At 34.6% G+C, this 16,215-nt stretch overlaps 1 protein-coding gene across 1 annotated transcript in view; it reads right to left on the bottom strand.

Annotated features, from left to right (window-relative positions):
* LOC138710909 (tribbles homolog 2-like) overlaps positions 1 to 16,215 on the bottom strand; it is a 62,625-nt gene that overhangs the window by 31,264 nt on the left and 15,146 nt on the right. Inside the window, exon 3 of the mRNA XM_069842102.1 lies at positions 11,695 to 11,984. Within this exon, the coding sequence (XP_069698203.1) occupies positions 11,695 to 11,984 (290 nt within the window). The remainder of the gene's footprint in view (positions 1 to 11,694; positions 11,985 to 16,215) is intronic.

The raw sequence follows: 16,215 nt of genomic DNA, 5'->3' as shown, positions 1-16,215 counted from the left end.
AAATACCTCTCCTTATTATTCTGGAGTGTTTGATTGGTCCATTCCGTTGGGTAGGTAGGTATATTATGAATTCCTCAGGTATTTCCTTTTACAACCCACCCAACTAACCAAGAATTCCTTGTTCCTTTTATAAATGTATAGATTACTTACTACCATGGTCCTATACACAGGCTACACGAAAGCAAGGGTGCGTATGTTGAGTCAGAAGTCCGAAGACTTGTTGAAACCTCGAAGTGATATCAATAAGGCATCGCTTGAGGCAACTAAGCCAGGAGATAATGGGGTAGGATGGGCAGTTCCCTAGAATTAACATACTGTATGTGTTCTGTACTTTTGGAATAGGGTTGTCCCTCATTGTAAGAGTAAATAGTGAGATCCGTGTAACTATGTAATTTACCGCCCAAAATAAGATTTAGATTGATGCCATCAGAAATGAGTTACAATGTAGTCTATAACTTAAACGAAAAGTTAGAGATGAATAAAAATGATTAGTTTCAACACATTATAAAGAATGACAGATAATTGCATCTCTAAAAAGATGCTTTATTATAGAGTATAGACCTTCGGGTCGAAGAAATGTAGAAAAGACTAAGAAGTGTGTACACATTCCAACGGAGAGCGGAACGGGTCAGTAGGCTCAAGCCCTGAATTAGTTGTTGATGATGATGATGATGATGATGATGATGAAGACGTCAAATATAGCAATCTATAACAATAAATTGTAGTCTACCGCTGTAGAGTAATGGTTAGCATGTTTGACCGCGAAACGAGCGAGCTGGGGTTCAGATTTTTTCTGAGGTTTCTCTTCAACCCATCAAGAGAAAATGTTGAGTAACTTTCGGCGCCGGACTCTGGACTCATTTCGCTGGCGTTATTATCTTCATTTCACCCAGACGCTACATAACCATCGCAGGTGATAAAACGTAGTAAAACAACCAATTAAAAATATATATGTTCGGTTTATATTTATTCAATTTGTATGATTTACTCATATAGGCCTAGTGCAAAAATATAAAACATTGTGGCGTTTGTATTGTAAAGCACTTCTGCGAAGGAAAATTTTTTGATAAACCTCTGTGTTAGAACTTTCGTAAGTGCCTTTACATTAACTACGGTGTCGAAATAATAGCAACTACAAATTCAGAGATCATAAGACATAAGAGAACGGGGTCCCACCTGACCTGTGTGAGATACTAGTGAGCTGTACACTGTCGGTCACTTACATCAATCATATTTCACCAGACTGGGAGTTGAAGCGGTGAAGCAATATATTCGGCGATTGCAATATATGGGAACAATGTTTGAATCGGCGGACACGGGCACTTGCACTGAAACTTCGCGATGACGTCAGACAGGGCACGCTTTATTCAAGGCTGCTTTTACCACAGTTGCCAAGTGTGCTCTTGGGCATCCCGGGACATTCAGGACTTGCACTTGTACTTCAGTACATTTACCGCCCTATGTGACTTAATTGTAATGGATTATATAAACAGTTGTTTTATCATGTAATTACACAGTTCAAATTCTACTTATAATCTGTAGTTCTATAATAATAATAATAATAATAATAATAATAATAATAATAATAATAATAATAATAATAATAATGGATTTATTTAACCTGGCAGAGTTAAGGCCGTAAGGCCTTCTCTTACACTCAACTAGGATTAAAACTTGCTTACACAGTTGAACATAAAACTGGATCGGAATTAAGTAATTATATACTGATACAATTTAGGTACATAATGAGATCAAAAGAGGTAGTTATATAAAATTTACCTCATAAAATAAAAATAAACATAGTGGAATACATATTAATGTTGTTAGAATCAAATACGAATCACATAAAAACAGAAGCCGATAATTCAATAAAAAATGTACTCGGTAAAAATAAAAATAAACACATTAGTATACATATTAGAATTAGATTACAATTAAGTAGGATTTACATAATTAAGTCAGAAACCGACAATTGAATAAAATGTACACAAAAAAATAGATTAATAATAAAACAAAAACACAGTGGGATACATTTTGGCGTTAAGTGATAAATAAACACGATTTAGATAATAAAAATAAGAAACAAAAAAGAAAACTTAAAAAAAATACAGTGGAACACATTCCATTAAATATTTGCAACGCGTTAGGTCTGGCAACTCATCATAAGATATTTTTCTAATTGACATTTAAAGGAAATTAAAGTTCGGCAGCCCTTGACTTCAGGCGGCAGAGAATTCCAGTGACGAGAAGTAGCAACAGTGAAAGATGAAGAATAAAGAGATGATGTGTGCAGTGGTATTTCTAGCGTGTTATCATATTGTGACCGAGTATTTAAGTTATGATACCGAGAAAGACAGATAAGTAAGAGGGAGTAGAGGTGTGCAAAATTCGGTATAAGAGAGAGCTGTATTGAGCTAGTGATGCGTTTAAACTAGAGGACATGGTTGAATTTATAAGTGGGTGACGTTATGTAGGAAGGAACTATTGTATCTTACAAATTTATAACAATTTACATCCATGCTATACTTTGAACTCATTTCTATTCTCTACAAATTGGACTGGTATTACCAGAGTGCATTTTTATTTTCAGTAATGTGTCAGGCCCTTCTGTGCAGTATTGTGCAAGTGGTCCATTTTCATTTAATTGTCGTGGGAAAGTGTACACCGTTTTAAAATTTTAAGACAGTGAATACTATTTAAACTGTAACTCTGTACTATGTATGATGTCAAAGAAGTAACAACAGGGGAGGGTAAAGGTCACCCTTCTTTCTTAAATCTGATTTTTTCGTGGCATATCGATATTTCATTAATGGCCAGTTTCTCCAAGAAATGTTTGATTTGGCTTAACTAGTGTTAAATTAACAGTCTGTTTATCTTTAACGTTTTGTTAATGTATTTTCCATTTCTTCAACATTCTGTTTAAAACAACCAACACTTAACTATAACAGTCGTTATCACTATTTTAACCATTCAATAGCAGTTGGTAATGGTTTTGCACATGTAAGGCAATTTTTATTGGGTGATATTTTTCTTTAAATTCTGTATTGTAGAGTAAGTCATGAAACGTGTATAAAATCATAACCTGGTACAGTAGGCCATGATTTATAAAGAAGAAGACAAATGAAAGTTGTAGGTGAATACTATGGAATAATAATATTATTATTATTCCAAAGTAAGGTTATAGTATTAATGCCAACATATGACTTCTCAAAGAAGCAATTTTTGCTGAAATCTTTTTAATATAATACTCATTGTGTATTTTAAAACACTATTGACATTGGCTATAATTAGTTGAAATCAAGAGTAAATAGTAGATGCTGAATTGGAGTAAGTGGTCTGTTTCTGTTTGTAGGATATGCAAGTCTGGCTTAAATTCTTGTACACTTTTTAGGCCTACTTGTTTTGAAAATCTATATTGTCACAAATTGAGTATAATGCATAGTATATAAGTCATCATTCCTAGTTACCTTGCCATGTTGAGATCCCACATTTTTTAAATATTCAATATATAATAGCTCAGCATCAAAATAAGCAGCCAATATGATAATCAGTTCACTTTTGAAGATTATCTTCCCTATATTAGCTTTCCAAAATGTCTTTTAAATGTTCTGTTATCAGTCATTCACGAAATATTCCTTAAAATATTATTTTCACAGCTTCTGTTTGAATAGCTATGGTGTCATCTGCCATATTTAACTGTCTGTCAAATGAGTTATCTGCCTAAAATCCTACATTTAAAGTTAACAAACACTTAACAATCTGTTAAGCCTAACTAGTGTTGAAGACATGAAAAAACTATATTTAACAAACTGTTTAGAGTTTAACATTCGTTAAATATTCTAATACTTGGAGAAACCGGCCATAAGTGTTCTGTAATCTAAATTGGGTTGTTGATACTATATTTTTAACATAGATACTCTCAGACGAGTATTGCTACAATTGTACCAGATGTGAAAACAACCTATCTCGACGAAACTGCCTTCTTGTCAAATTTCACCTGTTTCGTTTAAAGAATGTTGTGTACATTGAAGATTAAAGAATTTTACTTACATCTTTTAAAATAAAGATAGAAACGGAACCGACGCAGTTCAAGAATTCACCAATATAACAAAAATTGCTAATTTAATAGACAAATTCACGTTACAGAAGATCGGGTATTTTTTTGTGTCTAAGGCTGTACCTACAATTCTTTAACAGCCTTCAAAACCGTATTATGAAGCTTGTGGTAGCAAAGGCGGATTTATATTTATAAACATTTTATTACAATTATTACTTCTCTATATTTTATTAATCCAGCGGTTGTATTTTAAAATCTTGTTCTTTCTAGACTGTAATTCTTCATAACCTGATGAAGTATTTCGGGTGTCAAAGAATTTGTTCAGGGCGTGAAAAAATGCAGCTGGAAAAGGAACAGATGGAGACAAGAATGAGGGAAGTAGTACGCAATCTGTTATTATTAGTTATAGCCGGATATATTTGAAAGCGAAGACAACTCCTCTTCACCTGACCTACATTACTACGCAAAGAGGTTTCCTAGGGACACGAAAGAAAGAAAGAAATAAAGAAAGAAAGAAAGAAAGAAGGGTACAATGTAGTAAACAATAATGTTAATAATGTTACGCCTGACCGTGAAACGAGCGGGCCCGGGTTCAAATCCTGGTCGGGACAAGTTACCTGGTTGAGGTTTTTTTTTCCGGGGTTTTCCCTCAACCCACTAAGATTAAATGCTGGATAACTTGGCGCTGAACCCTGGACTCATTCCTCCGGCATTATCACCTTCATATCATTCAGACGCTAGTTAACCACAGCAGTTGATAATGCGTTGTAAAATAACCCATTAAAACAATGTTACATTAAGTCAGGATAGTCTCAGTTTTGAGGCACATTTCCTCATAAAATAATTTTATTCTTCTCTCGCACTTTTATGCGCTGAAAGTAATACGAAACGAATGACCATGTACTAAAAACAGTCTTGGGCCGAGGTAAGTGACGAAACAGCGCGCTTTAGAACTCATTTTGTGTCCTCGACTCGACACTTGAAGCATCAGTGAAAGGTTCACTGTCCCGATAATTTTACATTCTCTCATAACACACAATAATGTATTCCTATCTGGAATCATTGACAAGTAGTTCATTGCATAAACGATTCAGGTTGAAACGTGTGTAATCTCGAAAGTGTCGGATCAGTCTGTGCAATACGGTATTTCTTAAAACACTACCTTGCCTGCTTTCACCTCCTTTACCACCAAAGATTTCAAAAGCCATGTAGAATGAAATCGTAATCTTTATCTTTTGTATATCCAACTTATACAAACAACTCTCTAATATTTCCTAAGCTAAAGTAAAGAAAAACTAGATACAGTTAAGAGTTAATCAATAACTGGATTAATTATGAAGTCATAAAATGTCCAGTTGCATACGTGTATATACAGTAGGTCTATATAATTATACCGTGGATATCAATATTAACAAGTCGTTAATTGCTCCTCCCTGTACATTTGTTGGTAGAGAAGAATAATATTATTATATTTTGTATTGTATTGTATCTAATTATAAACAAATATTAAATATTACACTGCTTAATGAAGAGAACTTATCGATTATCGTTAGGTATATGTATTAAGGAAGAAACTAATTAAGTGCTTTGAGTGGAGTGTGGCATTGTATGGGGACAGAAACATGGACATTACGATGAAGTGAAGAGAAACGTTTAGAAGCATTTGCAATTTTATTTATTTTCTCTGATGGAGTTAAGGCCATCAGGCCTTCTCTTCCACACCACCAGAAATACAATACAACTACAAGAAATGAAATGTGGATATGAAGAAGAATGGAGCGTGTGAAATGGACATACAGAATAAATGAAATTAAGCTGTGCTAGAAGGAGTGTGTGAAAAAAGAATAATTCTGAAAGGATCAGAAAGAGAAAAAGAAATTGGCTGGGTCACTGGCTGAGAAGAAACTGCCTACTGAAGGATGCACTGAAAGGAATGGTGAACGGGAGAAGAGTTCGGTGCAGAAGTTCTATCAGACGATAGACAACATTAAAATACGTGGATCACATGCAGAGACTAAGAGGAAGGCGGAAAATAAAGACTGGATGATGCTGGGTTTGCAGTGAAAGTCCTGCCCTTGGGCAGAACACTATGAATGAATATATGTATTGTAGATGCATAATCATTAAAATGACTACATTTAATAATTCATCGGCTCTAGAAATAACACATCCTTCCATACATCTTTACCCTACAGTCTTCATCTAAAGGTACCACTTCGTATAGTCTTGGAATTTCACACCATATCGTTTCCATCCTTATAGAATCATGATTATTTAGATCACTCAGTGCATGATTCTTGAAACTTGAGTCATCAATACGTGGAATAACATGTAAAAGGGAGCTATAAAATTATTTTCTAAAATCAGAGGATAATACCTAAATCGCTGTACACAGTTTGTTCCACTATAAGATTCTGAACTCCCCATACAAGTGTAATGTTTCAGTTACGCTTTTTCACAGAGTTGTCATAGTCCAACGCATTCTTTTTGATAATCTAATTAATCTGTCCTCATATACAAACGGAAGCATGCAACGTTAAAATAGAAGTAGGAATCTGTGAAAACGATGGATAATTAAGGTCATGTTAGCGTTTCGTGTAAAGTAGTCCAGAGACGCGCACTGGCAGGAAACCACTGGGTCAGCCGGAAGCAAATTGGTTGATAGGAGAGTGCAGACAAAACCCGGGTATTGCGAAGTATTTTATTAACACAATTACTGTTTAAAGACCATAATGCTAGTTACTGTTTCGGGCCAATGCGAGGTCACCTACATTCCACACACTATTTCCCAAGTAAACCCAGACTCCGTTTATGGGTCACGGCTCTCCGACTAACCCAGGTCAGTTCTACGCTGCAGAAAATTGCCCATCAAACCAAGCAGAATGACTCCTGTTGCGTAAAAGGACTACTGAATATAAATATATAATGTTGACATAGATAGTTTTGATGTTCGTAAAGTTTGAACTGGACAATACTGCTGGCATGAATTATGAATCTTGTCTTATGGATGCAGTTACGCATGATTTCTTAGTAATCGTACACTGTTCCATTTCAGTCAATATGACATCTGAGTAGAAAATTAATCAAATAACATGTTACATTATATTATTTGTTTTATTACAACAGTGCCGTCTAATTTTCTACACAAGTAAGTAATATTGACTGAAATTTAACAGTGTATGATTAACTGATATTGATAATTGACTTATCGGAATTTTCAACATCAATAATAATAATAATAATAATAATAATAATAATTTATTTTAGCTGGCAGAGTTAAGGCCGTAAGGCCTTTTCTTCCACTCAACCAGCAAAGAGTATACATACATATGTATGAACTTACAAAGAATTCAACAATTTGATTTAGATAAGAGATACATGTATACAAAAGTTATTTACGAATTAAACAACAAAATGCTATGAACTATTAATTAAACACTGAAATACAAACTTATTAATTAAACACTGAAATACAAACTATGTAGCAGAATTAAGCTAAAATACATAGAATGTAGTAAGTTATAAATAAAATGCCGTCTTTTTTTTATCACACTGCTATTTGTGATTATGTAAGGAAGTTACATATCAACATTTCTGTAATACTTTTCATAGATATAACGTAATTATAAAATCTTCTGTGAGTTAAATGTATTACAAATAATCACCTTGTACCCAATTCGTTTGTTTTTAAGCGAATGTCATAAATTTGGGTCGATCTTAAAAACGAAGAGATTGTTTCTTTAGCAATCTTTAGTCTAGCATTATTAAATTCAGCTTTGAATATAAGTACACCGAATTTTAATTTAATTACGAATTCTTTCCGTCTCACCTACAATTATTTAAATAGTATTTTAAGATTAGTTGTGGATATTATATTTTTACTTTTCAGAAATCAGTCCGGTAAGAACTGGAAATACAGTATCTTTAAGTCTGGCAAAAAACATAAACTAAGGTTTACTCATCTTGTGGATAAACTATTTTGTTAATTTATAATAGCAAACATTTCATTATCAAAGCCTTTGGTTTAAATACGTTGCGAAGAGTGTCTTTTATTGTCTTGACTTAACCTTATATCATTCCAAACTACCATGCTAATAAATCACAGATCTCAAAGCTTCAATTAAATAGATAAGTGCTGGATGTCGATATAATAGTTCCCGCAAAATGTCGAATTTTAATATATTATGCAATAAAATTTCAGCTTGAAATTTACTATAACGATATTTGAAACTGTTTGTACACACGCGATTTTGTTTTGTTATTTTTGTTAGATGTTTTAAATTTAATAAAACAAGACTTTGGATATATTTAGACATGGATACACTTAATCATTTTAATATGAGTTAGGCCCTATATATTGCGTGAACAATAATTAAAACTGGCAGCAGTTTCTTCATTTCGATCAAAGGAACTAAGGGCCGATTGCATAAACCATTTAATCTTAGATCAGAGGTTAAATTGATCCTCGTTTTAGCTGAACTTAAAATTTTATGTTGCATAAAGTCTAATCTGAGATTAATTTGTCTTAAACTAAAGTCAACTTTGACTGAAGAAATTTCTCCGATTGAGTTAGATGATCCAAGTTCAGTTATTTCTTTTCTGTTTGAAGTATACAAGTGGCAGATTGTGCAAAAAGAATACCATTATTATTAATATATATAGCAGATACATTTATATCAAATAACATAACCTATAATTATATTATGTTTATAACAACCATTAATTATTCATAGATATAATAGCTACATTCATAAATTTTCAATTAACTGTATTACTAAACGAAAATTGTCGTTTTATAAAGCTTTATTATGTTTAGCAGTATCAAACACCATAACATAACAATTTGGAGAATGGTCAATCTTCTTCTTATTATCCGCCATTATTTACAATGCACAAAACAAACCAGTGTCTCCAACAGAATGTACGGAAAGTCGACAAAAAAGTAGTTGGAAAGTCGCTAGATTTCTTATTATCAACAAAGATTAAATTTTGTCACTATGAGGTGCTAAAAAGGTCGCTAAATCCCTATTTAAGCAATGTAAAAGTTAAAAGAATTTGTCGTCGAAAAAGAGTTAAAGTCGCTAAATTGGCTACACTGAACAAACCTGTACAACATGGCCCGCGCATCACATACTTCACCTGTTTATGCGATGTTGCCAAGTCCTTTTCACGTGAACTTAGATTGTATTTGAACCTAGGTAATTTGATCGCAGAAACGTTTTATACAATAGAAGTGTCTGAACTCGGTTCACTTTCCGATCTTCGATCAAAATTGATCTTTAGTCAGGGAGTTTTATACAATTGGGCCTAAATGTTTCATAAGACAGAGTTCAGAGAGCATATTATATTAACACACCTGCAAGGACTGTACAAAGGAAGACTCGAATATCCTGCTGCACTGTTGATGTGTTGCGCAAGTCCTAATTTTGTTTCACATGCAGCTAACTATAGAAGAAGTTGGGGAGTTTGCCTTGTCAGAGACGCAGAGAAGACATGAGAATCTTTAACTTGAAATATTTGGACGGCATTGAGAATAAGCAGCAGCATCGGTATTTCGTCATTGTATATTGAGAAGGAACGCAGAGGCGATGGAGGGGGAGGACCTTGGTTGCATGATGACAAGAGGCAAGCGATTGCAACACAAAGAACAGTCTGAGCTGAGGAGAAGCTTGCCTCATACACACACGTGGCACGATCCTCACTCCCATCGCTCCGGAAACGGAGACCAAGACACACTCCATTAGTCACCATTTTTGTAATGCATAAATTACAGGGGCCTCTATATTATTTGTCGGAAAATATTTAATTTTTAATTTTCCCGGCGGATTTTGAACTTCAAATTCCAACGGAGGAAAATCTACATTTTCACTTCTTGTACTTTTACTGCTAGATGAAATTTCATATTAAAGGACCGTACATTGTGTACAATCGTCACACTCAAATGGTTAAAGTCGGCAAGTCAAAGAAATAATACTGTTGGCTGCACAGCAAACAGACATTCGCTATCTCCTTTGCAACACTGATTGATTGTTTTGTTTATTACAAGTCATCCGATATGAGACACGCTTTTAAGGTGAAGATAAAACCCTGATTGCTGTCCTCGACCTCTCACTCCAGTGATCCAAAAGAAAATATTTGTAAACTTATAATACTTTCTGAACTGAATATAAATACAATAAGAAATATTGCAACCTTGACTTATACTGATTGGCGCGTCGAGTAAGAAAAACACGAATAAAACAACAAATACGCGTTTCAATCGTAGGCTAACTTTAGTTGACTTGAAGAAAATAATGACACAAGGTATGGCTTTATAATAGAAATGGAGTTGCCTTACGTACCACCAATTACATAATATCCAGGAGGCAGAAGCATTTTATGAATTGTGCAGTCAAGAGGTATTTGAATTATTCTTCATAATACTGTAATATATTTATGTCATAAGATTACACAAAATTATTTATATCCCTGTCCGCTGAAAAAGATGATTGGTATGATTCGTGAGGAAAAGTTTACCTTTATGCAGCAGAAAAATTCAAGAGAGAATTTTAAACCACGTTCACACCTATGTTATAAAATAACCAATGTAGAATGCAAGCTGTTGAATACAGACAAAACATGATAAAGAGCTAATCTGAATTAATTATTTATAATTTTTAAACAGAACCTTTTCAGTGATATTCATCAGGCCTACTGTCAACATCCCGGAATATTAATGACCGTTACTTACTTAAAATGTCTTGTAAAGAACCCGCCCTCACATAAACCCGCCATCGGTCCCTATCCTGAGCAAGGCCAATCCAGTCTCTAGCGTCATATCCCACCTCCCTCAAATCCATTTTTATATTATTCTCCCCAAAACTCTTCTTTCCTCAGGTCTTTCAATTAACACTCCATATGCATTTCTGGATTTAATGTTCCTGATTATGTTATGTGAAGAATACATTGCGTTCAGTTCTGCGTTGTGTAATTTTCTCCATTGTCCTGTAATTTCTTATCCCCAAATATTTTCCTAAGCACCTTATTCTCGAATGCCCTTAACCTCTATTCCTCTCTCAAAGTGAGAGTCCAGTTTCACAACTATAAGAACAACTGGTAATATAACTGTTTTATAAATCCTAACTTTCAGCTTTTTTTTTTGAAAGCAGACTAGATGACAAAAGTTTCTCAGTAGAATAATAATAGGCATTTCCAATATCTTTTTCCATTTCGTACTATGTTCTGATCACGAGACAAACATATAGGCAGGCTACTTTGTTTTTTTTTTTTTTTTTTTTTTTTTTTTTTTTTTTTTTTTTTTTTCGGGATTTACTTCCAAACCTATGCCATTACTTTTCCTAGTATTAATGGTCGTTACTTTTTTAAAAATTAAGTTTGGTAGCAGAGGAATAATCGCATGTGAAATAAGCACATCCTTAGAAACTGCACATTAAGGCGTAAATTATAAAGGAATGAATTCATTACTAATAATACTTTCCTGGAAGTTAGTCATTTCTAAGGAATGTCCTTGAAGAAGAACAAAATTGATAGTAGCCCTATATATCTGACTTCCTTTGGCATCGCTTGACGCTTCCACCTTGTACTGTTTGAGATGACCGCTACCTACTATCTCTCTTGAAAGCAGATGGTCAACTTACCTTTGCGAATCGGCGAACACGAATTTCCTGAGCTTGAGATCACGAAGGACGATTCCTTGATCATGGCAGGCGCGGACCGTCTCCGCGATTTGCCTGAATAGTCTTCGTGCCTCAGGTTCACGAAGCCTCTTTCGAAGTCTGACATGCGAGTGCAGGTCTCCATGCGCCGGAGGAAACACGAGGTAGAGGAACCGTTCTCCGAGGAGCACCTCGTGCAGGGAGTTGATATGTGGGTGCGAGTCCACCCTGTAGTGGGCTGAAAGCAAGCCGCCTGCCTCGCGCCCAACCACCTGCAAAAAAAGGGCAATGTATAGCTCCATTCCTTACTTCTTTGGCAAGGATTGAAACTCTTGGGAGGCAAGGAGATAAAACTCCTTCTTCCATGCTTTGGTAACCTTGACCATGGATAAATATATAATAGGATGCGAAACTGCGGTCAGCACCATCTGGCAGTGGGGTGCTGAAATAAGATGATCAGCGCCCAATGTCTAGGTGCTGAACATTAGAACTACGTGTTGGGTACGTTACCCAGAGTTCTCTATTTATCCGTTCGAGATATTGCTCGAGGACTCGACGAGAAGCCAAGATGGCAGACAGAAACTTGCTAATAAGTGAACATAAAGTGATATTGCGTGTGTGTATAAGCAGTGCATGTTAAACAGTGATGTTTACGGACGTTGTAAAAATAGTGTTGTTGAATGTATTGTAAAGTAATAGTAATATAATAAATTGAACTAAGTAGTTCTTGTAGACTTTTCAATTGCGCTGTACAATAAATATCCAAAGAATACAATCCCAATTATCTAACCTTTTGCTTTATTTTTTTTTGTCTCTGTCTGGTTATATTTTAATTGGGTATTGTAAAATAGATCGTATCTTTTATCTTTCTGTTGGCTCCGGTAAGAATTTTCAGTAGAAGCTGCTGTGAGGAATAAAAATGTAAATGTTTTATTTTAAATTGTGTTAGTTTAGAATATCGATGAGGGTGGGAGGGAATACTTCTGCACAGTTTAACATTTTCGTCACCAGGTGCGCTGCTAAATGCTTGGAGTAATTACTCTTTTCGCTACTTGGTGCGCTGCTAGATGTAATAACGTCCCTCCCTCTAACAGGCGGCAGCAAGATCATTTTCTACAACAGCGCCTCTAGTGTGTGTTACGGGAAACTCGGTAAGTTTCGCATCCTATTATATATTCATCCATGACCTTGACAGTAGAAGGTGATGAGCAGGGAAAGGATTTATATGTAAATACATATTTACTTATAAAGCTAATATAATTTATATTTTGCATTATCTTTATGTTTCACAATGTGTAGGGTTGAAAAATCCTACTTTTATTTTCCATATTTTTCCATATTTTAGCGTTTAGTACATATTTTCGTTAATTTCCATATATTTTCCATATTTCATATAAAACAGTCCATATTATATTAGGTTTAACAATAAAACAAAACAAAATTCCATTAACTTGTAAAAATACATTTCAACAATAGAGATTTAAACACATGTTCAGTAATCCCTTTAACATCAGAGTTATTTGAAAATTAGCAGTCCTATCAACAATGGGAAAGTAAGTTACAAAACTGTATTAATTTAATTTAAAATTTTTAACAGACTTCAGTTGTGCAGCTCAACAGTTAAATGCCAGTCAGAGTACACATAGGTTCAGTTTTGTAAATCATACTATAAAGACGGTAAATATGCCAAAAGTACGTCATTCAGTCAATTTAAAATCAAAACTAACAAGTTACATTTCAGAATTTAAAGAAGATGGTTTATCAACTGACAATAAAATATTATTTTGTAATTTGTGTCAGTGTGCAGTATCATCTACACAAAAGTTCCTGGTGCAACAACACATTACAACTAGTAAACATCAGGCCAACAAACAACTAAATTCCAAGCAGAGACAATTGTTTTTAACACAACCAACAACATCGAATGTAAGATCTGAGTTTAACATCGACCTGTGCCGTTCTCTCATCTCTGCTGATATTCCTCTCTACAAACTAAAGAATAAGGTCTTCAGGGAATTCCTTGAAAAATATACTCAACATACAATCCCGGATGAGTCAACACTTAGGAAGACGTATGCTCCATCCATCTACGATGAGACAATACAGAAGATAAGAGATGAAATTAAAGATAGTTCAATTTGGGTTTCCATTGATGAGACTCCCGACAAAGAAGGTAGACTTGTTGGTAATGTAGTTATCGGTTTGTTAAGTGAACAATATTCTGAACGAATTCTTTTACATTGTGATGTTCTAGAAAAGTGCAATAACAAAACTATAGTTAAACTGTTCAACGAAGCTATGGGTATCCTGTGGCCAAAGGGTATTATGTACGATAATGTGTTATTCTTTATTAGCGATGCTGCCCCTTATATGGTCAAAGCTGGACAAGCATTATCTGTTGTATATCCTAAATTGACTCATTTTACTTGTGTGGCGCATGCATTTCATCGTGTGGCAGAAGTGGTCAGAGACAATTTCCCTAAAGTAGATTTGTTGATTTCATCAGTGAAAAAAGTATTTCTCAAAGCTCCCAGTAGAGTTAACGTGTTGAAAGAAATGTACCCTGAAATTCCATTGCCACCAAAGCCAATTTTAACTAGATGGGGTACATGGCTAGAAGCAGTTGAATATTATGCCGAACATATAGACTCTATTAACAATGTTCTCCTTGCATTGGACTCTGAAGATGCAGTCTCAATTGATACTGCGAAAACAGTTACCTGTGACATAAGTGTGAAGAATGACTTAGCTCACATTCAGCATACATTTTCATGCATCATAAAAACGCTCAAAAGTCTCCAAAATAGGCACCTTTCACTATCTGAAAGTTTTGAAATTATAAATAGTACTGTGGAACAACTGAATCGTGGTAGAGGTAAAGTTGCAGATGCAGTAAGAGCTAAGGTGGACACTGTACTTTCAAAAAACCCTGGATATGAAGAACTACAAAAGGTTGTTGCTGTGATGAGTGGTGAATCAACAGTGAAGATTAACTTGGACTTATCCCCAGCAGACATTGTGAAATTGAATTATGTACCAGTTACTTCTTGTGACGTCGAACGCTCTTTTAGTCAGTATAAATCTATCCTCAGAGACAATAGAAGAAGATTCACTTTTCAGCACTTGAAAGAAATGTTTGTAACCTATTGTTATGGTAACAGACAATAAAAATTGTGTTTTGTTGAAACTACATTGGAAGATAAGGTACGTCCATTATATTTTTTGTTTAGTTTGATTAAAATGTACCAATATTTAACGTACATAGTCATTTTTTTATAATTTTAAGTCCATATTTAATTCCATATTTTGGTAAAAATCCATATTTAATTCCATATTTTGGTAAAAATAACTACATATATATATTTACATATTTCATATATTTTTAGTCCATATAAATCCGTTCCCTGGTGATGAGTGCTCGCTGACACACCCTGGCCGCTTTCGGTATGGAAAATAGCATAACGTATGGTACTTATCTGATAGACTATGTGCATCAATTGACTTAAAAATTGTGGTGAAAGGAAAATTATCAGGCCTTCGTCCAAACTTGAATCCACGATATCTCAGTCACTAGTCAACTACTATGTTACAGGTAACACATTGTCCCACGGCCGGGGACTCGTTCGTAGAGGCTAATGAGGTCCGCTGCGGTGCACTACTGCCCGTGGATTGGACGGGGAGGGCTCAGGTGAAATAAACGGTGGTACGGCACGCCTGGATGTTGACGGGGGATTTCAATGACCTAAAAACTCTGGAAGTACCATGCATGCACTTACGCCTTGAAAAATAAAATATGATGCATATCAAATCAAATATTGTCCAAAAATTACTTAGAAAACTTTTTCCTACAAATTGTTTTTGTGAATATTAATTAACTGTTCAGCCTATAAAAATAGAAGGGGGAAGAGGTAAAAGGGGTGAAAATTGTCCGTCTGTCCTCTACGTTACTAATTCATTTATAGCTATGTTAACAAGGTCACTGACTGTTTATGAATTACTATCTGGCAACAGAGGTGTTGGAAACTCTTTTAAGTGTCACATGTTTCAGAAGGGTGAAGAAGTTGAAGGTGAGACCGACCAGCAACAATCTGGCTATGTTCCTAGCATTCTTTTGTCCTTAGTGTTTTGACAAGTTACTGCTGGCGAATCTAGTTACCTTCAAACTTCATTTAACCACAAATATTTTTAAGGAAATGAAATCTAAAATAAATAATTAAACGCAAACAAAATCTCTTGCAATTATTGACACAAAACATGCGAATAATCCTTTTAAATTATTGTAAAATGACCAGAAATATGGTTTCCAACACTTCTTAGTCAAATATGACTTAATGTTAGATATTGTAAAATATGCATTTATAAGACCAATGAAAACTGTGTTATCGTGTTAAGAAAAGCTAGAAGAGTGTTTAATTTAAGTTTGTAAAGAGAGACCAAGATAAAAGTATTACATGTTATAGAAATCCGAACTCTAATTCTTCTTCTCCATATTATTATTATTAT

Source organism: Periplaneta americana, chromosome 12 (assembly GCF_040183065.1).
Source record: "Periplaneta americana isolate PAMFEO1 chromosome 12, P.americana_PAMFEO1_priV1, whole genome shotgun sequence".
NCBI lineage: Eukaryota > Metazoa > Arthropoda > Insecta > Blattodea > Blattidae > Periplaneta > Periplaneta americana.
This window is presented reverse-complemented; position numbering and strand designations above follow the sequence as displayed.